The sequence below is a fragment of the Takifugu rubripes genome, chromosome 16 (genome assembly GCF_901000725.2).
Source record: "Takifugu rubripes chromosome 16, fTakRub1.2, whole genome shotgun sequence".
NCBI classification, from domain to species: Eukaryota; Metazoa; Chordata; class Actinopteri; order Tetraodontiformes; family Tetraodontidae; genus Takifugu; species Takifugu rubripes.
The window spans coordinates 6,177,319-6,200,803 of NC_042300.1; the positions used below are offsets into that span (position 1 = coordinate 6,177,319).

The 23,485-nt window shown below is 43.9% G+C and overlaps 3 protein-coding genes across 9 annotated transcripts in view; 1 reads left to right on the plus strand and 2 right to left on the minus strand.

Annotated features, from left to right (window-relative positions):
- The window catches only part of pak5 (p21 protein (Cdc42/Rac)-activated kinase 5), a 36,292-nt gene extending 34,379 nt beyond the window's left edge, over positions 1–1,913 (minus strand). For 2 of the 4 annotated variants that reach the window (XM_003971526.3, XM_029849108.1), the window contains exon 1: positions 1,748–1,913. Coding sequence is in view for 1 of the 4 variants with exons in the window: in XM_029849106.1 (XP_029704966.1) it covers positions 197–231 (35 nt within the window). In the remaining 3 variants the exon portion in view is untranslated. Of the gene's footprint in view, positions 1–196; positions 247–1,526; positions 1,649–1,747 lie in introns of those variants that run through there. The other 2 variants (XM_029849107.1, XM_029849106.1) reach the window with 2 other exon arrangements.
- Positions 1,914–5,870: 3,957 nt separating this feature from the next.
- On the plus strand, positions 5,871–8,955 carry LOC101079160 (galectin-3). Of its 4 annotated transcripts, none has more exons than XM_011611921.2 (6): positions 5,871–6,016; positions 6,699–6,742; positions 6,991–7,602; positions 7,741–7,829; positions 7,952–8,123; positions 8,448–8,955. In XM_011611921.2, exons 2-6 carry the CDS (start codon positions 6,704–6,706, stop codon positions 8,604–8,606), a joined length of 1,071 nt encoding a protein of 356 aa, XP_011610223.2. In that variant the 5' UTR covers positions 5,871–6,016; positions 6,699–6,703; the 3' UTR covers positions 8,607–8,955. The 4 variants fall into 4 exon arrangements, with proteins under 4 accessions (XP_011610223.2, XP_011610224.2, XP_029705802.1 ...); XM_011611922.2 differs by having other exon boundaries at positions 5,893–6,016; positions 6,699–6,709; XM_029849942.1 differs by having other exon boundaries at positions 5,897–6,016; positions 6,702–6,742.
- A 9-nt stretch (positions 8,956–8,964) lies between these two features.
- LOC101079388 (mitogen-activated protein kinase-binding protein 1-like) lies at positions 8,965–23,312 on the minus strand. Its single transcript, XM_011612007.2, has 33 exons — positions 23,166–23,312; positions 22,428–22,519; positions 21,754–21,813; positions 21,468–21,525; positions 20,572–20,742; positions 20,339–20,476; positions 20,027–20,209; positions 19,190–19,350; positions 18,742–18,931; positions 18,534–18,665; positions 18,267–18,454; positions 18,097–18,188; positions 17,896–18,021; positions 17,485–17,555; positions 16,468–16,589; positions 16,304–16,379; positions 16,109–16,220; positions 15,977–16,040; positions 15,504–15,614; positions 15,262–15,419; positions 15,022–15,059; positions 14,374–14,553; positions 14,176–14,300; positions 13,911–14,050; positions 12,969–13,151; positions 12,749–12,812; positions 12,260–12,403; positions 11,549–11,721; positions 10,785–11,357; positions 10,605–10,692; positions 10,424–10,485; positions 9,964–10,049; positions 8,965–9,724 (listed from the first exon to the last, which is right to left on the minus strand). The coding sequence occupies exons 1-33, from the start codon at positions 23,259–23,261 to the stop codon at positions 9,497–9,499; spliced, it is 4,485 nt and encodes a 1,494-aa protein (XP_011610309.2). The 5' UTR covers positions 23,262–23,312; the 3' UTR covers positions 8,965–9,496.
- Between the last annotated feature and the right edge of the window lie 173 nt (positions 23,313–23,485).

A 23,485-nucleotide genomic window follows, 5' to 3' on the forward strand; every position in this document is an offset into this window, starting at 1 on the left:
GAAGCGACGGCCGCCCCCTCAAAGAGACAGTGGTGGTCCATGTTCACCATCACCACCCTTAGTTAAGCATCCACCCCACATCCAGAAGCATTACACTGACCAGGACCAGAGAGCAGCGCTTTGCATGTGTGTGCAGAGAGAACGACAAACAGAGAGAGCGAGAGAGAGAGGGGTTGTGTGTTTGTGGTAACTTCACAGGTTATTATGCAGGATGATGCCACGCTCTGGCATCCCTCAAGCTTTGATCATTATGTAAAGCTGTTGTCCTCGGTGCCACCGCGAATACATCACAGCCCGCCAAGTTGCCTCCTGCGGAAACAACGCACGTTCAAACTCCTTAAAAGGACAAATAGGCAGAACATTTGATCTAATCCCACCTTCACACGTCATTGCTCCAGGAAGGGGCAGAAGCGGAAAGTTGGGCACATGTGAAGTAAGCACAACACAGCCTGAAGAAACAGGTGTATACAGACTATCTCAGTGAGGGAGGTTTTAATTTACTCCCGACATGTTCACAATACGGCCTTCAAAAAGGAGACCTTAAACTTTCTGTTTACTGTATTCAAGATGTAAGTGGCATGGTGGAGGTCTCCAGTTAAATAAAATGTTGTATTAATCCTTAAATCTGACAATAAGTGGTACAGTTTTGGGGGGATTATGTTCAATTAATGAGAAATAAATGAAAGCTGTTCGCCAAAGCTTTCTGCACAAGGTCATGCATGTAAATAGTACTGCCTTAAAAATGGTGAACTATAAAGATCTCTCTTGTCAACAGCTGTTAAGATTTCAAAACTGCCGTCACCTTTCTCGGATTGGGAAATATGAGTGCCAATATAGGCCTCTTTAGGGGGTCTGTGCTACAGTTTAATAGCAACCCTATTAGCCCCTGATGCTCTAAGGGCAATTATGAGCTTAGGATGGGGAACCCCAGCTCACAGGGCCTAGCAACCACTTTTAATTTTCATCCACACATTTTAATCCCAAAGCCACTCTGAACTTGAAAACGAGCCATCTGTTCCTGCCCTTACCTGGCCTACATTAGCCCGGACACACACACACAAACTGGAGCGGCTGTGCTGCCAGCGAATGGATATCTGACACAGTCATCATCACTATCGCACTCTGGAGCCATAAATGTACAGCAGAAAGAAATGCTGTCACGGGGAAAATAAAGACATAACGGCATTAGAGCTAAGGCTGGTCAGGATGCTGCTTAGATGAGCATGTGTGCGCGCTATTCCATTCCCCAGCACCCCCCCCCCCCCCCCCCCCCCCTACACACACACACACACACACACACACACACACACACACACACACACACACACAACAAATTCCACTCGTTTAGGCAGAAATTATTACAATTTGAGAGCATGTTTGCAACGAGGAATGGGTGCGATGCCCACCCAATTCAATACCAAGGACAGCGGTCGACGCACGGAGAGCCTGACAGCCATGACAACACATGCACTTCAAAATGACAGATTTATTTTCTGCACGGATGCATCGTGAGCGGCGACACAAACCTGCCCTGGATGACACTGCTGTTTCAGCGCCAGACGTTAGAGCTGCGCACGTACGCGCAGAAACACAAACTAAAACCCTCTGACAGGCATTTCGCCTTCCCGGAGCGCGTTTCTGCCTCCTCCTGCAACAAGAGACAGCAGCCACATATTTGTAAACCCTCCCGCCCCCCGAATCGCGTCGTCCCCGTGTGTTTATCGGGAGAAAAACGCCCCCCGCCTACCTGCGCGTCTCTACCGAAGAGCTCACATGTCCCGCCGATTCTTTTGCTCCGTTCTTGTGGATACTAGTGTTCCGGTGGTCACCGTTATGTGTACGCCAGCGCCATGTTATTATCACGGAGGAGGACTGTGCGCTCCTGTGCGCTACATCCGGGCTGTTAGGGAGAGCGAATGAGCGCAGTTGGTGCTGGCGGAGAGGGCGGAGTGCGCTCTGGGTAATGTGGAGCACCTGTGCACCAAGGCAAGGACGAGTTCCAGCCCTCACTAAAGCGGCACCTGTTAGAATCCTCATTTGTTGATCATAATAAATATATATTTTTTCCGAAAACACGCAAATACACAAGTGTATTGGATGATTGGAGCAACACTACCCTTTGCTCATGCAGGTGTGTAAAATAGCTTTTCCTGCTTGGTGGACTTTGCTAAAACAAATATGGTGTTGCTGAACATTACAGGAAAGAAAAAAAAATGGAATTGCTCCACAGCGCTTTGTCATTCTTTTGGGAATGAAATGATCTGTCTGAATAATTCCCAACCTGAGGCCTGTGGGACCCATATCCTAATGCTTTACAGCATTAACTTGTCATTTTTGGGGGGCTTCTGAGGAGTATTTTAGGCTTGTAAGATTTTCTCAAGCTAAGCTAGACACAGGCTGCAGCCCTTGAGCACCGGGTACACACGCAGTCTGACAGCCTCTGCCAGACAGTGTCATATCCCTGAGTTAACTTCCAGCTCTTCCACTGGCATTCTTTTTGCAGCGCAGTGTTGTTTTCGTACTGCAATAAGCAACTGTGCGAAGGTACGAGCCAATTTCCCCCACTGTGACAGCTAAGTCCACCCATCAGTCTATAACTGAAGGAGGGAACAAGAGATCTTTATTTTCATTATGTTATCAAGGCCTTGTTGTGTGATGATTTTGTTTGATTTTTATATATATTTAAACTACCTTTCCCAAAACCAAGCATTCAAGGCCTGGTATTAAGCTGAGATGCATGTATGTGTGTGACATAAATCTCTGTGTTACTCAGCGTTACGTAGGTGTAGGAACCTACTGTGCACATACAGGATTTTCCTCCACTCCGACATTTTTTCCTTGCTTCAGTAACCTCTTGGCTTGTACTGACACTGTCTCCTAGTGTAGCCCGTGTAAATACGAACACTGTCTTCCATACAGCCGCGGTATCACGTTGGTTTAGTAAAGTTTATTGCAGGATCCCATTTTTTGGGAAAACTGACTGCGGTTCTGAAATACTTTAACACTGCCACCTAGTGGTGAGTTATGAGAGAACATGGATTGAGGGGAATTTCAGCTGTTGCAGGTTGCGTCTCAAATATGAATCACAGTAGTTATGTGTGAATGTTGCACTCTGTTGGGATTTAAAATTGATCCCATAGTGATTCCGAAACAGTTTTAAATTTACCATCAGCAAAAATACACACATGCCTTTAAAACCCTGAAAAGTATTATGTTGTCCCCATGGCAACTGTATCATTATCTTCCACTGCATGATCTAATTAGTTTCCTTTTTTAAACATCTTAATAACACGCAGGTTTTCTATCTCATTTAGAACCACATTTGATGACATTATAGTGCTCAGATTATTCATCTGATATGGGGATTATCAATTACAGATGTCTCTTTTATGTTCTTCTTGGCCTCTGTACGTCTTTATTAAGAAATAAGTAGTGGAGAGAGATGTAGGGAGGATGAAGTTTACGAGTGTTGGAACAAGGCCCAGAGTTTACCAGAGGCTTTGGAAAACCCTGCAACGCTCCTGCCAGGCCTCTGTCTTCTGCCCAACAGCAGCACACCTCATAGTGCCTCCTTTTTCTTCAACTCCCTCATTGGTTCAAAGCACAGGAGGCATCATTACTTCCTCTCCCATCAGACGACATATGTCACAACAACAGGGTCCACACCCACTGGGAAAGGCTGTGATTGACTCCTTGATTTCTGCCTGTTGTACGTCTAGGCTCTTGTATTTTTGATGTTTTTACGTCAGAATATGGGGCTGATTGCAGGGAGGAACATGTGTTGTCATTTCCAGCTCTTGATAAGCCTGGATTGTTTTGGGGCAGGACATCTCCTCTAACAAGATGCAACACAAATAATTTAATTGTGCTGGGAACCACAAAACCCGACACGTGGCCTGGTTTCCTCCAGCAGACTGACACAATAAACAGTTGGGCGATGACGCCTTGCTTTTTCATATATTGCCTGATTTCATCAGAGTCCGAGGCCAAAGTTTAACTTAATTTAGGTCAGTATCAGTGTGTAGTTATTTGGAATGGATTGTTCAGTACGTTGGAAGGTTTTATTGAAAAAAGATGCAACCATGACAAGGAAGAAACCTTAAGCTGGGCCCTCCTGCTGATGGCTGGTGGGGGAAAGGAAGGATAGAAAGAGGAAGAAAAGTCTGGATCTTCTGGATAAAGCCTTCTACAGGTCATCGATACCTTTAGAAAAAGCACATCACTACAAAGGAAAAGGAGTATATACTGTGAATTATTCTCTAAATATGTTATCAAATATAATATGTATCAGTGGTTGCATAATTGTGTTTCATACAGGTGGAATATACACAAATATACCATTGAACACCAACAGGAATGTTAGATTACATCACTACACAAAGTAAAAACTGTTGTGGAACCTCATGCTGAGAAGTACATGTGCTCGTGCATGAGTCCAGGAGCAGACATTTGCATCTGCATCACCTGTAGCTCTCGTCCCTGCATGGTGAATTTGAATCCACATTGGATTCGAGGTAAGATTACATTTTGAAAGGTAAATTGGATGAGGGCCTCTCAGATCAGGACGTGTGAACCAAATCAGCACAGTTGCTGCTTATCTGCAACTGCGCAAGGAACTTAATTTCAAACTCCATTTCCTCTCTAACAAATGCTTTGAGAGAGAGGAAAAATAACTGTTTCTGGTGGTGGTTGTCGAACTATTAAGATACTGAGATATCCTTCATTTGAGTGTGCATAATTTAAAAAAAAACATTAGGAAAAGGATTCACTCTTTTTTACATTTATTTCTTTTGGCCCATTGGTTTCCTCTAGGTGGGTAGCTAATTAAAATAAATCCTACATATTTACCTTTGTTCCTGTAGGAATAGATTTTATGTTTACAATATGGCTACTCTGGGAAATTCAATGGGTTCTAAAATCTAAAATGGGCAATAAAACAGACCTTTGCAGGAGGGATTACAGCGTATCAATAGCGGTGAGTGATGTGTGGGCATTAGACAGATTAAAAACACTATTATTTACCCTCAGAGTGGATTGAAATGTGTGTGTCCAGTTCTACATTTTTCACGCCTTATCTCAACATTTAAGGAAGTGCATGTGCAATTTCTGGCATGTCTCAGCTCAAATGATGCCTAATCTAATGATGGTCGGAGACAGCCACACAACTGTCTGAAACTGTGTATCTTTGGAACCAATACGTTGCCCTGGAGATTTATTAGATGATGATGTTGTTTGGCTCAATTTAATCCTGACATCATCATTGCTATCAAACCAAGAATAAGCACTTTAACAAAGATCTCAGGCAGTCAGTGAGCTCTGTTAGACAATCAAACAGGGAAATGTCTTCAATCTGGGCCGTGAAGGCCAACTTTAAAGGCTATGGAGCATCTTAACCCGGGGGTGACCCCTGCAGCAACGCCTGACCCTTCAGCTGTCAGTGTTTGAGTCATCAGGATGCACAGAGTAGAGGAGTGAGTCCTCAATGAGCCTGTAATTGTGTTACTCTACGATGTCTGTGCAGATACGGCATGAATGTGAGCAGTCTCATGACTGTTAAGAGGCCGCATCAGCAAAAAAACATGTCACTGTTGTCAGGTGAAGGAGTCTGCATTTGGGTTAAGAATAATCAACATTCAACAGTTCTGATGATCTGTTTATTATAAAATGTGAGGATTTCTTTATCACGTGCTACAGTTTCATCTCATCACTTCAGTGTATTTTATCAGGCTTTTACACTCTGAAATCTGTGGAACGTGTGAAGAAACACATGAATCACACCTTAAATGCATCATGCACAATTATATTATAATTTGTTTTTATATTCTCAGTTGATATGTTTTATACTTGTGAGGGTGTGGCTGTGTTTCTGCGACTCTGAACGGGCACGTTGAGGAGTGGCCACGCCACGACAGTTTGGGGCTATAAAAGAAGGCCTCCACAAGCTGCTGCAAGCTGACAACATCTGAACGCCCATCATTCTGCTCCGTCTGCACCGAAGGACCTAAGACAAGAAAAGGTAACTTGCAGTTTTCATTTTATTGTACATTTTTTTTAAATACTACTAATGATTTTTTTTTAAAGTTTTCTAAGTATCTGGTTTCTGTGCTGCTGCAGAATGATCCACAGAGATCAGTGTTAAATGTAACTTTACTGTATATATTAATATATTATCACACTTTATGTTTTTAAATAGGATTTATACTAACATGGCCAATTATTAAGCAAACTTTAGCTTAGTTGGTTTTAATCTTTAATACAGGGGGACTTAGTGTGAACTTATTTAAATCAGAAAATTGCAGGAAAAGCAGCTCCAGTATAAGCCGTGTGAATTTAAAGGTCCTAACAATAAAGATTGTTTTCTGTAGGAATTCCTCTTCTGCATGTTTGCCTGGTTCTTAATCGATGTACCATTGTCCTTTTGCATACTCTGGATGTTTTCTTGATTCAATTAGTCCATGTCCTGGAATCCAATGAGCTTTAGACACGCATGCTTTTCCTTAGGGTTTTGCACCTTTTGCAAATATTCTAAGTGAGCCCCCCTGTGGCCAAAGAAAAAACTACAACTCTCCAATCAGAATCATGTACTTGTTATGCCTCGTTAAACAATAAACGTTTATTTAAACAGTGGTTCAAGGGTAAAAATTTAGTTTAATTTATGGTTATGTCATCAAAGGTAATAAAAGTACTTTCTTTCCTAGCAGGCATGGATGTAAGTACTTCAAATTGCCAGGTTCCTACACTGGTAAGACCACGAAATACCTGCTGTCTGTAGCATATTTCATCTAAATATCAACATCATCATTTTCGCTTATGTCAAACTGCCCTGTTTGCAACTGCAAGTTGGTGTCTTCTGTTCTGTCCACCCTCTCTCTTCCCCGATACTCCATCCTGGCCCCTGACCATTCTCTTTCTCCATCTTCCCCTTCTCCTCCCCCTTCTCCTTCTTGCCCCTCTCCTCCTTCCTCTTGCCCCTCTCCTCTTCCCTCTCAGCATTCTGATGCTCTATATGGCAGCTGCCCGTCCTCTAGTTGTGCCCCACAGACTAACAGTGTTTGGACGGGCACTTCATCTGGGTTCCCGGCATGGCCAGGACAGAACACCCAGCCTGCACTGTGTTGGCCAGGCCAGCCCAACACACCATGCTGGCCTGGTACTCAGCCTTATACCACCCCAGCCCTGGTCCCCTATTCAGCTCCAGCTCCGACACCAACCCTAGTTCCAGTTCCAGCACCAGCTCCTGCTCCTGTTGTGGCTCCAGCTCCAGCTCCAGCTCCAGCTCCAGCTCCAGTTCCAGTTCCAGTTCAAGCCCCAGTTCCAGTTCCAGCTCCAGCTCCAGCTCCAGTGCAGCCCTGCCAAGCCTTCTGGCCAGGCACCCAGTGCCACCCTTCCCAGCCACCAGCTCCAGTTCAACCTCAAGCACCGGCTCAAATTGTAGCTCCAGCTCCAGTTCCAGTCCCTGCACCTCATCTTACCCCGGGCATCCATCCTAGCGTGTGGCCCACACACCCTGGTTGGACATACAACCCAGGACAGTCAGGATGGCCTGGACAGAATCCAACCATCATGGCTCCACACTGGCTTCCACCAACTTCTGGACCACTTGTGAGTCAAACATAAAAATTGCCAATGGAGAAAAAGTAAAATCTACAATGCAGTTCAAAAATATCTTTCAGTACACAATGACTTACAACTCAGCCTAATTCACTAAATTATTGTTCTGTTTGTTGTTGCTATGTTCAGAGTGTGCCATATAATCTGAACCTGGCCCGTGGGGTCTATGACAAGATGATGATGACCATTTTAGGCCGTGTCAAACCCAATGCTAAAATGTAAGTCTTACCTTTTTGTCCAGCGCACAGCATAACTCTCAATTATGCTCTGATTTCTTCTCAATTGTGCACTCCACACAATAAGGCCACTGATGAAGGAGAGGCAAAAATCTCTTCCACAGGTTCACAGTGAACTTTCTGAGAGGTAACGACATTGCCTTTCATATCAACCCCCGCTTCAATGAGGGGGGTAAACAGGTGGTGGTCCGTAACCATAAAATTGGGGAACGCTGGGGAACAGAGGAGAGAGACTTGAAGGGGCCCTTTCCCTTTGCTCTTGGGAGCCCATTTGAGGTGAGTCTAATCATGCTAATGTATGATTGTTGATGTTTCTCTGGATCAACTGTTAGCATGAGGCTAACCTATGGAAAAGATAGAAAGTGTTGGAAAGACATGTGTGTAGTAAAGTCATAGCACTGCTGTGCTGCAGGAAGGCTTCAGGAGGTCAGATAGGAGGCCACATGTTGCTTCCCAGGCCTCTCTAAGAAGTTTCCAATCATTGTCTGTGTTGCCTAAACTAAACCATCAGTTTCTTCTTTGCGAATTTGTCCATTTCGCTCGCTCCCTTATTCACGTTCACCACATTCCCCATGGCTGTGTCCTCCTCGCTGCTTCCAGATGAAGATCCTGTGCACTCAAGAGATGTTCAGGGTGGCGGTGAACAACATCCCAATGTTCGAGTTCCAGCACCGCATCAGAGAGCTCAACCGGATTGACAGAATCAATATCCTGCATGATGTCGTCCTCACTTACATCAATGTGGAGACGCTTCCCTAGGACCCCAACTATCACCCACGTGGCGTACAAATCACCACAGGCACTCTTGGGTGTAATTGCAGAAATCCAACCAATATTGGGAATTTGCACATGCTTCCATTTAAGCAATTTCCTTAAAATAAGCTTTCCAAGTATTATTTTATGATGCTTAAACAAGAGTGTGAATGTTATTTTAGCAAGGAAATGAGTTGACCTCTTAAGTGTGTTACAACAATAACTCATCTACCACGTCATTAATTGAAATCATATTTATTGTGTTTGTTGTCAGGATTTAACAGGGTTATTAACTGAAAATGTGTAATTTTTTTTGGGTGTGCAGTGTTTCTCAAATAAACCTGAGTCAGAAATCTTTTGTGGTTGTTTATTTAGATGAAAAAAACAGTGCAGCAGTGTTGACTGTGCATTAAGAAAGACAAAAGGTGCTGTAGAAAGGATGTAAGACTGACAGAATTTAAATTACGCACAATTACTCTAAAACATAGTAGAAACAGTTGGTAAAAAAAATTACGAATTACACAGAAAATCTTATCTCACACGGCCTTTAAAAATTGTTATAAAGGCCACAGAAAGTGAGCAACACTTTGACCTGGATAAAAGATGAATGTTAGCTACATGTAAACACTGCTATAAAACAACAAATGTAGCATCTTTTTAACAATAACTGACAATAATCAAAAGGAAAAAAGTATTGAAAAAATAAGGCAAACTTTAGCTTTTCAGTGCAAAGACAAATCAATATTCTCTAGTCTAAAAAATAGGTTTCTAAAGATTTACAGTATGTGCAAATACCAAAAGTGTAGATCAAAGTGCTTCCGTGTGGGCTGCAGTTTTAATTTAAAAGTGATTTCTGCAGCATTTTGAAATTCATCTCCTGCAGATCCACGGTGCGATCAGGTCTTGGAGTCCAGTTTCCTCTCCACAGATTTGAGCAGCAACTCTGCGTACTGCTCCAAAAGAGCCAGGGTTTTCTCCCCCTCAGCCCCCTCACCCCTGACCTCTGGCTCCACACGCAGTGAGGAGGGGTGGGGGAGAGCGTCCAGCTCAGCTCTGACTGTCAGCAGGGTCTCCGACAGGATGCTCCTCATCTCGTTTTGATCTTGGCTGGGCTGCTGCAGCACCTGGTTTAATGGAAAACATCCAAGTGAAAAACAGGAAGGCGGCTCGGCTGCATCTCAGTGTCTTTTTCTGCGTGACTGCATTTAATTTTTGAACCACTTATGTAGAAAAGAAAAGCTGTGCCGCTTCTCAAAAATATTTGGTACTATTTTTTTGTTTCCCTGTTCGTACTTTGTGATATATTTTCCTTATTTCCTTCACTTTCCCATCCTTCTCTCGTTCCCTCACACACAGAAATCACCTTAGAATAGAGTTGGAGAGTTTTCCTCACACTGTTGTTCAGCTCATTAACCACCTGCCTGCAAGTTTCCACGGTGACAGAGTGATCTGCAGAGTCAGACAGACAGGGAGAGTCGGGGGCTCAGAGACCAGCATTTCCTCAGTTATCAAGGAGAAGTGAGAAACAGAACATGTTCAGCTAAAGTCTGGAGTGCAGGCAGGAATATTGTATGTGAAGAAGGGAAGAAACAACACAAGGATGAGCTGTGAGCCTGGGAAAAATGATGCCACGTTTCCCACTCCTCAGGAAAACACTGCTGTGGGTAAAACTGCGGACTCAGGGTCAATTATGGCTTCATTTTATGACTTGAAATTGAAATGTCGCTGGCCTGTGATGTGGTTATCACCCAACGTACAGCCGGGCAGGAGCGTCCACGACAGGATGAGGTTTTTCAAATTGAATTCTCACAATTTGCACAAACCTGAGCATTCAGACAGCAGAGGATCCTCTGAGGCGACGGCTGCTGCTTCCGGCTCCCTAAAGCTGGAGGGGAAAGTCAGAAATCTGCAGTTAATGTTTAAGCTCATTTTTAGGCAAATTGACTGCCCAGTAATAACTGCAGAAAAAGTTTAGCAGCGTGGAGACTAAACATATTCACGTACCTCTCTGAAACAGAGGACCTCTTCTGCCTCACTGGCAGAAAACTTGGGAAAGAATGGTCCAAACTGAGGGACAGATGTCTGACACGAGCTGCAAACAGCAGAATATGTTCAAAGTCCTACACTAACACAGGTTTTCAATTTAGGGCTCCGGATCCATTCTTGGTTCTAAGGGTGACTGACCTCTAGTTCCTGGATTAAGCATTATTTCACATCCGGAAGCACCAGCCAAACTGGAGCGTGGCCTCCCTTCCAGACACAGGCTGCGACTCGGGCTGACAGGCTGCTTCAGAAGAGGGATGCGAGAGGGCGGAGGGTTCGGGTTAAAACCACTGGTTGATGCTGCAGGGGTGGGATATGAAGACGTCGGGGACGGGCTGGTCGAGAGAGATGACGGCGATGACAAGGACGAGCTGAGCAGGGCAGAATGGGTCTCCAGCTCCTCACAGGACTTTCTTTTTTTGTGAGTGGAAGGGGAGTCATGCGGCGTCCTTGTCTGGAGGCCTTCTCCCACTGAGGTGGAGCTACTGCTTTTGGCCAAGGAGCTTGCAGTATGGTTCATGTAGGAGTGCTGGGTCTTCTGTCTGGGGATCTCCCAGGGCAGGGTCACCTGTGGTGACTGCGGGGACCCAGAGGAGGATGAAGAAAATTTGAACTGTGGCTGAGAAGAGTCATGATCCAGAAAAAGATGCTGAGGCCTCCTGCATGACTCTATTGACAGGAGGCTGTCACTAGATGGCGCAGATGAGTAGGGAGCTTAAGACAAAGATACAGGAGATGAAATAAATGACTTTCTAAAATACAAAAACATCATTTCATTTTAAGACCACGTTATTTTTACCTCCGAAAAATTTGGCTGCCGTTTTATAACATGTACCCAGCAAATATATTGAATTATTTGACATGAATTTTAAAAACAAAAGCACGCAAAAACCAATGGAACATACAGTCAGAGGACAGATTAATGGCAGAGTGGGATTTCTGCAAGGATGTGGATCTGTCCAGCTGCAGCACAGATTTGGACGGGGGGTTGGAGAGCCTCCACAGGTGGGACCCTGAAGTCTGCTTCTTCTTCAGGGGTCGAAGTCTAAAACTGCAGTCTTGCTGTGGATTATCAGACCTGTTGAGAGACATTAAAACCAGAATATTTTAAAATTGAATACTCTGTCAGTCTTTTATAATGTAATCACGGAAAAGAAGAACTTTGAGTTACAATAAAGTTCCTCAAAGCTATGTAACTGGCACTTATATCACATTAAGCATGGCACTACATTTACTGTAATTTTACTTAAATAAGGATTATGTGTTAGTCTAGGGAGACAGAAATTCTGATGTAATTAAATGTGCATAATTATTTTAGATGAAAGTTGAGTTTCTCTCTGCTTTTGTTTACTCCTATTTATTATTAATGTACAAGGATCTGTGGCAATGTAAAACAGCATAAAAATGTCTTGTACCCTTGTGAGCCTCCAGGAAGTCCTGTCTGTCAAACTCTATTCCTGCCATGTGTGTTTATTAATGTTTAATAACCTGTTTTTAGACTTCAAATAGAATAACGTTGGGGCTTTTTGATCTTTGGCATTCATGATTCATTTATCCAAGTGTGCCAAAGTGGCAGAAATGAAAAATAAACCACATTTGCAGTCTTGTCTTTTTACCTTGTTCCCTCGCTTCTGCCAGATGAGACAGGGGTCTTATCTTGGGTGCTGTTTACCACCGAGGGTCGTCCTTTTGACACAGGAGGCTTAACGGAGTGGCAGTCTTGATCTTTTCCATGTATTTTGGCAGGAGGATTCATGCCCCTTCATAGAGAAAAGTCATTAAGCAGTGAGGGGAGAAGAGGAATGAAATGCACGATGCACAAACTCATTTGCTACTTGACCTTGAAAGGCAATGATTTAATCATTTGTTGTTGCAAAAGAGATATTTAACCTGAGCCAAGAATGAAAATCAATACAGATGTTTTTATCATCAGATTTCCTGCATTTATGCATCTGTAATCTAAGAGTATATTTGTTAATCTTGTGCACACAAAATTGATATTTTAAACTGACTAGTTAGCTTGACCATGATGTTGTATTGGTGGTGTAACAGTAAGAGTTCATAAAAACCTGATGCTCATGCTGGTGTGATGTGGTCAACACTACCTGTTATTGTGTCCTCTGGCCAGAAAACGTGAAGACATACTCGGCCTCATGGCATTCTGCTCTGCTGTGGACGGATACCCAACATTGGAAAATATGCATGAAGGCAATAACAGGAACCTTTCAACATTTTAGAGAACATAAATTTGACACTTATCTACTGATCCATACTGACCCAAAACGCCCAAATATCCCTTTAATGTTAGTGTTTGGCGTCTCATACCTGTGCTGCAGCTCTGGGTCAACGTCTCAAAGTTCTGCTTGAGGAAATCTTCCTGGCCATGCTCAGCAGCTCCAGTCACCTTCAACAGAGCCTCGTCCACGCTCGTCATGGCTCCCTGTAGCACCTGTTCCACCCTGTCTTCTTCAGAGCTGTCCAGGCTCATGGAGTCCGAGTCTCTGGAGTCTGAAAAGGCAAAAAGGCACAACAGAAGGTTACAGATAAACCCCGAAAGGAAACACCAATAAAACTGGTACATCCAACAAAAAAGGGGCCAAAACACTTTCATCAGCTGACAATTTTTATCAAGGTGGAGACTGAAATGGTTCGGGCTTCAGTGTGCTCAAGACCTGTTTCAGCAGGTTCTACACTGCAGCGATAATGGCTTTCAATTACATTTAAGCTTATTATGTACACACAATGAAGACATTTTTAACTACACAAAGAAATACAGAACATTAAAATATAAGGCGGCTGTGTGTTTTATACTCTAGCTATTCAAATGGACGTTTCTATTCAAGCCCGCTCGCTATTACGTTGTCTGCTCCACTGAAACCCACATGGTGAATTATTAAAGTCGATTCAGGGCAGTCGTTTTTTTTGTTGGGAAATAAAATGGTAAAAACCTCAAGCAACAGAAAATAGACCATTGAGAAATGTTAAACTGGTTCCATGTCCGTCACATTAATCCCGATAATGGATGTCTCGCTGATTTGATTTACACTATTTTAAAAGTGCAAACTGTTTCTTCAAAGCTTGAAAAGTTCAGCTCAACAGGTAAATTGAGGCTTTTCCATCTACAAAAAGACATTTCGCTGTATTTTTCTATTTAGTCACATACTGTAGTTTAAGTCTATTTTTAATATTTTCCATGTGAGGACTGGTATTATTTTACAGAACAAATATGGTGTTTAGTGGCTTTTGAATAAGGAGTATGGAGCTCACCATCCAGGTTACAATCGGGGCTGGACCCCCCGCTGTCATAGCTCACATAACAAGCGCTGTCCGGGCTGTGGCTCTCCTGACTGTCACTGCGCCTGTCCCTCCATTGCATCCTGCGGTCCTGCCCCTCCTCCACCTGACCGCTGATGTTTGACAGCAGTGAGTGAGAGGTGGAAAACCACAAGCAACAATAGACAGAGACAAACATCCTCAGCAGTTTTGTTCCCTGTCAGTGTTTCTGTGAGCCCTGAGCAGGGATGTACGGTACCTGCCCCGGAGACTTGCATCTTCCTGGTTCTCCTCTGGGTAAGAGGCGGCTCCATCAGGATCCCGGATGACCTTGGAGGAGTGCAAGGACAACCAGGGCTGATGTCTCTTGGCTCTGTTGCCCAGCTGCAGGAAATGATGGGCGTCAGCACAGCATACAAACGCCACCCTCTTCCCTCCACCTCGGCTCCATACATACCTGGCTGGGCGTGCTCTGTCTCTCTTTTTCATTAGAGGAGCCGTTTTTCTTGTGAGCAAATGTCTCCAGCTGCCTCAGATCCAACATGGACTTGACCATCACCTCCAGGGAGCCCATGCGCCGAGACCAACGCCTCCGAGGTCGTTTAGAGGGGTCAGAGGTGACGGGGCAGGCGCCATGCTTAAACAGGGAGCGGACAGGATGTCAACGAAAACAATCGCAGGAGCTGGACTTGATCATTCCCATGGCATTTTTCATCCAAGAAATCAAATCTGTAATGAAGCTGATTGAATTCTATAACTCCCACTCGCACGCTGTGTGTTTCAGAATGAATTTCACGCAGCTTTTTATATCACTTTCAAGACCCAGCAGGAGAGCATTTCCACTCTGGTATAGCACAGAGGATTTAATCTCATGTGTGAAGCCATGCAGTGTATCTAAAACCACTTCAGTTCCTTCTCAAGTGATCTAATGGAGGCAGCCTTTAGGCATTTACTCAAGCATTAATCAAATGTCCAACACATTAATACTACTGCATATTGTTAAGATGAATGCATTGTACCGTGCACTTGTACTGTGTTCAAAATTCAACTTAACTGAGCCTGAGATAAATTGTTTGTGCTGTTGTGATCAGACATAAGCACCGACCTTTGCCAGCTCCCAGTCCTGCCCTTCATCCGAGCCACCTGTTGTACGGAAGAGCATAATAATCAGAAGCTTTACAATGAAATGAAATATCGTTCGTTTGATGGCTGAATTGGTTCTATTAAAGCTGCACTCTGCAGAGAGGGAAAGGTCAGGACCACGCTTTTCCAGCACAAATGGTTACATCACAGGAATAACAGGAGCTCAGAGATTGTCCTTTCACAGTTTATACTGAGTTTATACCTGTGTCCTCCTCTCCCTGGCTGCTGTCAGAGGACGTGTTGGTCGTAATGTCCTCTGAGTTGTTGCAGCCTTCGCTCTCTGCCCCGTCCTCATCCTCGTGCTCGTGGTCGCTGTCGGAGGAAAGGCCACTCAGAATGGGGGCGGCGGACTGCTCGTGCCTGCGGCGACAGCCAGACGAAATGATGAAGATTCTGGTGTTGTCTCACGAAAAGGTTTGTGGGCGAGCGCACAGACGCCATTACCTGAGACCAGAGGTGGCGCCGGGTGGCGAATCGGGCCTTTGTTGGAGCTGCCAGAGTCTTTCTCTCATACTGATCGTCAGCTCTGGAGCGAGTCGCCACACAAAGATACAGCTGATGGATAAAAGCATTCGGGCATTAAAAATTCAGCATTTCATTTCAGCTTGACTGTTGAGGAAAATGTCTGCAAACACATTTGGCTGCTCATTTCCTCCGACAGCCCAGAGTAAAGACGGTTTTAATTCGGAGACTGACTTGATCCACAGTAGCAGTTACTTTAGAGCAAAAATTCACATTCGGACCTCTGGAGTTTGCAATCGTTCTGCAGATCATTCTTTTATTCATTCAAGGAGTTTAAAACTATATCTTGCGATGCATATATAACATTTTAGTTTGTGTTTCCTGCATTTATTATTTGGGAGTTGCATTTTGCACTGTAGAAGCGGTACATTCTCCAGTCTATTTTTATTCCCTACCTGTCCCCAGATGCCGAAATCAAGTACTTGCAGTCGTTGGTGAACTTCATCCCGGTAACAATCTCTGCAGGACAAGACATTTTCTTAAATCTGTGTGACAGTAGATGATGTACCAATAAACATGCATGTTACCAGAGTGTCCAAACATTGTGGCCACACATTCCCCACTGTTGAACTCAAAGATGCTGATGTTTTTGTCAGAGCAGCTGGTGGCCACGTATTGACCGGACGGATCGAGCTGTACCTGTGAGGACAAAAGAGTGAAGAAAGAGTCAACACACTGTGCAAATATAGAGATGGAGCGTGGGTTGTGCCCAGAAATGTTACTCTGATCAGGCTTCCATCCTCGCTTAGAGATCCCTTGTAGAGTTTCTTCTGTTTGCCGCTATTGATGTTAAAAATCCTGTGTACAGAGGGGAACCTGATGACCTCAGAATCCTAAACAATAATATCTGGGGTAGATTATTTTTAAAAGAATAAAAAACACACACCTGATGCAGCGGTCCTGGCAGCCAACAGCAGCGTACTTGCAGGTGGGGTCTACACCCATGTCGTAGAGGCTGGTCTTCCTGACCATATGGTGAGAGCGTCTAAACTCAGTGCCTCTGTCAGTCTGGTTCCCCACAGACAAATGATAACAAAGAGGATAAATGGACAGATGAGAAAACGGTGCAGCTCTGTGTATTGATTGTCATTAACGTGTGTATGTACATGTACAAGGCAGGATGCAATTATTGATATTAAAAAGCTGCAGCGACTTTTTTGCACCAGCGTTAATGAAATAGAATCACTTAAATGTAACAACACTATTCCTAAAGTGTGAGTGGCATCCAATTACAACACAAAGGTTTATTCAAATCCTGTCAAAACACTGAAACAAGGCCGAAGAGAAGATGCCCCTTTAACTTTTATACAGCTCGAAGGTTTGTCACAAGATGTTTCTATAATAAATGTCTGAATGCAGTGGATTAACAGGCCATTGTTTATTGTGCTCCACAATGCTGCTGTGGCCTGAATTGAGTTTTTACCTAACTGACTTATGCAACTCTGACAGAATAGAAAACTGTCCCAGTAACCCAGAAGCAAATCCGGAGGAAAAGCAGCAGCAGTGACGTCTCCGTGGTCCCTTTTAGTTATATGAGTTGCAGGCCAGTGCACTTTTTGTGCTGCGGAGTTGTACTTACACGCAAAAACCAAACAGATTAAGGTGTGATTTGAATTCTTAATGGAAAGCAACTTCAGAGATTGGGTAAAATGAAAGTGTTCTAGGTTAGCAATATGTTCTGCTGGTTACATAAAATATTCTGCACTGCTAAAATATTAAACAATAAGCCCGGAGAAGGTATTTTTTGGTGCTTTTAAAAAAGGAGCATGGCAGTAGCAACCGTTAGCGTTAGCATGCCTTATCACGGGGACTAAAAATAGGGAAATATCCTGTTCAATTGTGAGCTGTTTATATCCCAAAACACCGTGTTTAACAGTTTAAGGTCGATTTGGACGTGTCTGACCTTGTGGGCCGTACGGAAATAGATGCTCTTGTCCGCTCCACAGCTGATCATCCTCACACTGTTTTCACAGGCTGGAGAAGAGAGTTGATTAGCCAATCATTCTTGGATTATTCGACTCTTTCGTTAGTTGGTAAAACAAATCAGAAACTTTGCTATTTTCTTGACAAACGAGGTTTAACCCAAGACTGCACGCATTTTACTCTTTCTACAGAAAAGGAATGAACCAATTAGACAATCAGAGGAGAGAAGGGCCTTAAACAGAGCTCCACCTGAATACATATGTGGAGCGGTCATTGATTATTTAAACAAGCAGCGCTGCAAGTGAATTAGAAGGAGGGACTGAAGGGAGATGAAAGCTCGGATTATGAAAAGATTAACTGTCAGATCTTAACAGACTCTCAAGTGGCTCACCAGCGAAGCGGACGGCTGTTATGGATGAAGAGTGCTCGTCGAGAGTCTGCACTAAACTGTAGTCATTGTCGGCATCCAAGACGTGGATCAGACGGTCCCGGCTTGCTGTTGCCAGCAGCTTGAGACCTATAAGCAGCCAGACGTATTCATCATGTATCATATGGACACCCAGCCAGACACATTCATCGCTGACACACTCACCAGTTCCTGGTTTACTGTATTCCAGACACAGAATCTCAGCATTATGGGCTTCTACTTTCAGAACCTCCTCCATGCTGCTCAGAGAATGAATTCTGCAGGAAAGAAATTGATGCGTTTTAAAGGTCAGAGGTCACTTCCGCCTGCCACCGCACTCAAGTTCAACCTATTACCTCAGCATCCCATTACGGTCTCCAGACGCCAGGTGTTTGCCATCTGGACTTAAGCAGATGGTTCTGATGCCCGTCCTGGTTTCTGCCGTCTGTCCATCACCTGGTTTGTCTGTATTTATGTTCGCTGTGCAATCTGGATCCAGCAAGGCAGTAGCATTTCCACTGACATAGATTACATTCTGAAGATCCTGTAGGGCAGCGATTGATGAAGAAATCCTTTTTCTGAGAAACTCTGGCACCTGAATGCATCTTTAATGCTGAACTCACAGTGCTCAGGATGTTCTGAGAACGTGTCGACTCATCCATGTGCCACAGTCTGATGGTGTTATCAGCAGAACAGCTGAGGAACACGCCGGATGACGAACCACTACGCACTTTATCAGGAAGATCTGGAAATATCTGAGAGCGAAGAGTGGATGTGTTCAGGTAATATTATTTAAATTACACTTATTAATCTCTAGCACTCATAGTTTACCTCAAGGTCCCACACACAGGAAGCATGGAAGAGGGCAGAGTGCACCTTCCCCACCCGATTAACATCTTTCACATCCCACACGTACAGACTGTGGTCATTATAAACACAGCTGAGCCAGTGGCTGGCAGGGTCAAAGGTCACCGCAATGGCATCTGGGTAACGAGCGTCCATCTTGGTGGAAAAAAGGTGGCTGATGGGAAAGAGATTGGGGACTTTTTTTTAAAGAAATTCAGCTTTACAACAAATAAAATGGCAACACTGTCAGAAGAACGCTACTCTACTGGAAGAAGGAATTGGGGTAAGCGGTCCCCAGACATCATTTAATTAAAATTAGGAAGGTTTCTATGGAAAAAGGTCGCAACTTGAGGCAGCAGACTCCTAAAATAGAGAGCATTTGATCCTTCAGTGAATCCAAGCCAGGGTAAAGACCGCGTTACACCTGTCTCACCTCGCCTCAGTGACGGCAGCGACATCTGAGCCAAGGGGGTGTGGCCTTGGCAGCGTGCAGACAAACTGCAGGTCGACGGCCTTGAAGACGTGCACCGTTCCATCGGCGCACCCACAGAAGATGGTGTCCTCAGACAGAGACAGAGAGTGGGCCGTACCAGTCTAAAAGCGGGGCACAAATGTCACTTAGTTACTGATGGCTCATTTCATCCAATCACTGATGACTACCTATAACAATAGAGGCAACAGAATGGAACATCAACAAGTTCTTAATGGAAGGCTTCCAAAAACATCCTGTACTTGTCTGCTGCCCTGTTGCTAATCCTTCGCTGATCCTCAGACAGAAGGCAGAGGCACAACCTGAACACCTTCATCTGTCTGTACACTAAAACCATCCCAGCTGGGAGGTAACCACAGATGCATATGGTACACGGTCCTTTAATGTCTCTACAGTTTAGCTCCCTGTGCTTCAACACTCTGCAGGACACATCTACAGAGTGAGGAAAACATTTTCTCATTATCCTCTGTCTCCCTGCAAATACAACAGGATGAGGTTCCTCTTTTGAATTACCACTTCGATGAAATGGACTGGGTAAGTATTGATCTGTATTATCATAAACAAGTTGTAAATTCATCCATCCCTTCATTCATCTGCAAAATACGGCCCACGGTGGGTGGCGCAGCCACCTCCAGAGGAAGGAATCCAGGACAGATCTCACACCATTCACTAAATGGGCAATTTATAGTCTCCATCATTGTCAATATTTGAAAAGAACCATTTTGTCTAGGTACATGAAACACCAGGGAAAAATGGTGGAAAGGTAAATATTGCCCTCACCCGTAGATCCACCCACTTCTCAAGCATTCTCTTGCTGTTTAATTCACACAGGAGTCCAGAGGAGCTGATGCAGAAGGTGGAGTCAGATGTAGAACCCCGTCCACAGGCTACATCGCAAAAGAAGTTGTTCCTCAGTTCTCCTAGCAGCCCTGACCTGCCAAGCAAAGGGACCGGGACACTGGCCTAGAAAGATGAGATGAGATCAGCCCAACTGGGTTTATAGAAGGTTATATTCTATGTTTGTTTACCTCCTCCAAAATATGGAGGTAAACATAACTCAAAGGCTATTCTAAACGAACCAAATATACTAACCTTGCTGGCTTTGGAATGGTCCAGATACCAAAACTTGACATGCCTGTTGCCCACTGTGACAAAATAGGAGCTGTCCTCGGAAAAAGACACACTCGTCACCTTACTGGACACCTTGTTGGCAGCCACAACCACATCTTTCTGCAGGAGAGCACAATACACATTCAGACCACAACGCTTGACAGGAAAAACTGCAAGATTAGCCTCCAAAATGTAGTGGAGCAAAATGAAGCTACCTTCCAGGCCCAAACACTGACAATCATGTCATGCTGGTTTCCCACACTGACGATGTATTTGCCGTTGGGGGAGAAGGCCACGCACGAGACTCCATATTTGTGTCTCTGGAGCTCCGCCACCTGTCTCCGTTCGGCCACGTCCCACACCCTGACTGCTGGAAGGTGGCCACTCTGATGGACAGGACAGGGGTATATGTGCAGCATAATGTGAGGCGATTGTTGAATACAAATTTTTCTCTTCTGCCGTCCTGGACATGCCCACATTATTCGCTCTCGAGGATCAAAGGTCAGGGGTATTTGTGTAATCGCTAATTCTAACAGAGCAGAGCAACTGCTTAAAGGTCACTGTAGGTCGCTGAGAGACGGCCTTGAGGACGTGGGCTGTGGCTCCACTTAAATCGCCCAGAAAAATAGAAAAGAGCCGAAAGAGCCATGTTTAAAATATTAAAATCCATCCAGTCGTTAATTTAACCCTAATCCTTGATGTGCCTTTGAACCTTGCTCTATGAATGGCAGCTATGGCGTCCACTTGCACAGCAGAGTCTTTAATCAGCTTTGATTGGATGGAGCAGATTAGTATAGTAACGCTGTAAGTACAACATACGTAAGTACAGGATGCAGCGGAACAGGAGGGAGATCTGTGACTTAAGTCCTGCTGGAATGTTCTCAAAAACCATGCAGAAACATTCAGCTGCATTCCAGAAAGGACAAAAGGACAAACTATGAGTACAAAACTCATCTGTCTTTACAGTTTATGCTGGAAACTCAACAGCGCCGCTCTTCTCAGTCTGCCCGAACATGCTTTATAACACACTTTAACTATTTAATGTCATTTATTTGAACATTCAAAGTAAGTTTAATGAAAATTTCAGAAAAGAAAACACGAGGAAGCTCACCTCTCCTGTGACCAAGTATTTTCCATCAGGGGAGAAAGACAGAGCTGTGATGGACTTCCTGTTCAAGTTGAAAGAAATGCTTGATATTTAACATTTTAAAGGGGCGGATCACAGAGAAATTAACAATACATCAATAAAAATCACACACAGCATCTAAATCCAAAGATTTTACCTTTACCTAATCTCTTCAAAAGCATTGTAGGTATTACTGCTTTGATACTGTATTTGACTTTTTTTCCCCGAAAACATCATCTTTGCATCTGCTTGGGTGACATTTTCAGCTCACCTGGAAGTGATAATGTGGTTTTGTCTGTTTTTCTTCGGGTTTAGTAAGACGACCACACACCTACACAAAAAAAAAAAAAGACACTGCAAGACGTTGCATTTTGCATTACATTTACACAATTATGCACAATACTTAATGTATTTTTCATACAATTCTTATTTTCAAAAAATGAATAACTAAACTCTTTTCTTCATCTCACACATGCATGCGGATCAAAAACCTCAACCTTTCTGACAACCTCTGGTGTAATGCTTGAATCACAAGTTTAATAATCTCTCTTGATCCATAATTAAACATTGTGCTTTGACCTGTTAAGACATTTCGCACAAGATTAGAGCAACAAATACACTCATTCATGCATTTACCAATGCAGTAAGTCTGAAGGCTATCCCATGGTATGATTAAGCTAATGAGGGCTGCTGCTGCTGTGTGGGTGTGTGTGTGTGTGTGTGTGTGTGTGTGTGTGTGTGTGTGTGGTGGGGGGGTCACAGAAGCATGAGCATTGATTAATGTGTTTAAACAGAAACAGAAGCTTATGTGACGCTACAGCTAATTCGTGTTTTAAAAATTGATGCTGGACTGATGGCAACGTCAAGCCCTCTAAAGGTCAAGGGAAATGTCAAAGATGGGATGGTTAGGGCTCGAGATGAGGATGCAGAGATCATCGTTCTTACCCTGCAGGATAGGCCACCAACCCCGAACGTGGGTCACAGGCCAGACCGCACTTTCCCGAAGCCGTGATGCCGAGAACCTTCTCTAAAGTCACCTGGATAGACATGTGTTGTGAGAACAAGTGGCATGAAAACATATTACCATTAGGTGTAAGGTTTGTGTGATGTGATCATTCCTGGGGAAAGAATCTCTAAAATTTGATGTCGATTTGATTAAAAGGGTAAAGGATCAAGTGCAAGGTCAGACTCATAAACAGATAATGTGACAGAAGGCAGATAAAGTGTGTCAGCAGATGAAGCAGCTGTGAGGGTCGTCAACTCTTCTTCAGCTCCATTTCAGGCTTGGGTTTTAATGCTAATTATTAATTGTAAATTAATTTTAAAGCATTTTCTTTGTGTTATCCACTGCTTATTAAAACAATTTCACGGATCAAAACAAAGCAGACTGTGCAGAGTATTTTCCAGGTTTGCACAGTAATAAAACAGTTATAAATAGGTGCACGTTATTAAATTGGCAACATTTCAAATAGAATTTTATAACCTCCATATTAAAATATATCAACAACGTTTTTTTCTTTTATAGTGCCTCTTATGAGTAATGAGCTGAAAAGGTATCCTTGTGCAGCACTGATAACAGTTGTGATGAGCCTTAAGTGAACTTCAGGTCTTTTTTAGAAAGCTAAACTCTATTATATATTTTGGTAAATGGCTGTATCTGCTGGGCATCGATACCTGTCTTACCTTGCTCGACAGACTTTCCCTCTTGTCCTTCCTCTGTCTGCTGGCCGGAGAACGCAGTAAGTTCCTGATCCGGCTGGTGAATCCATCTCCAGGCATGATGTTTGTCGGAACACCAGGCAGGAAGAAAAACAGAAAGATCCTTGGAGCAGCAGTTGAACCCTGTGCACACACCGCGTCTCTAATGTCGGAAGGAGCTCCTGCTGTCAGGACATGTGGGCACTAATCTTGTTTTTCTCCTCTGGAGCTTCTCTCCGGCGCTTTTGCACCGATGTCTTCACACTACCATGGAAACGCCAACAACTGTGGACTGAAGGAGCTGG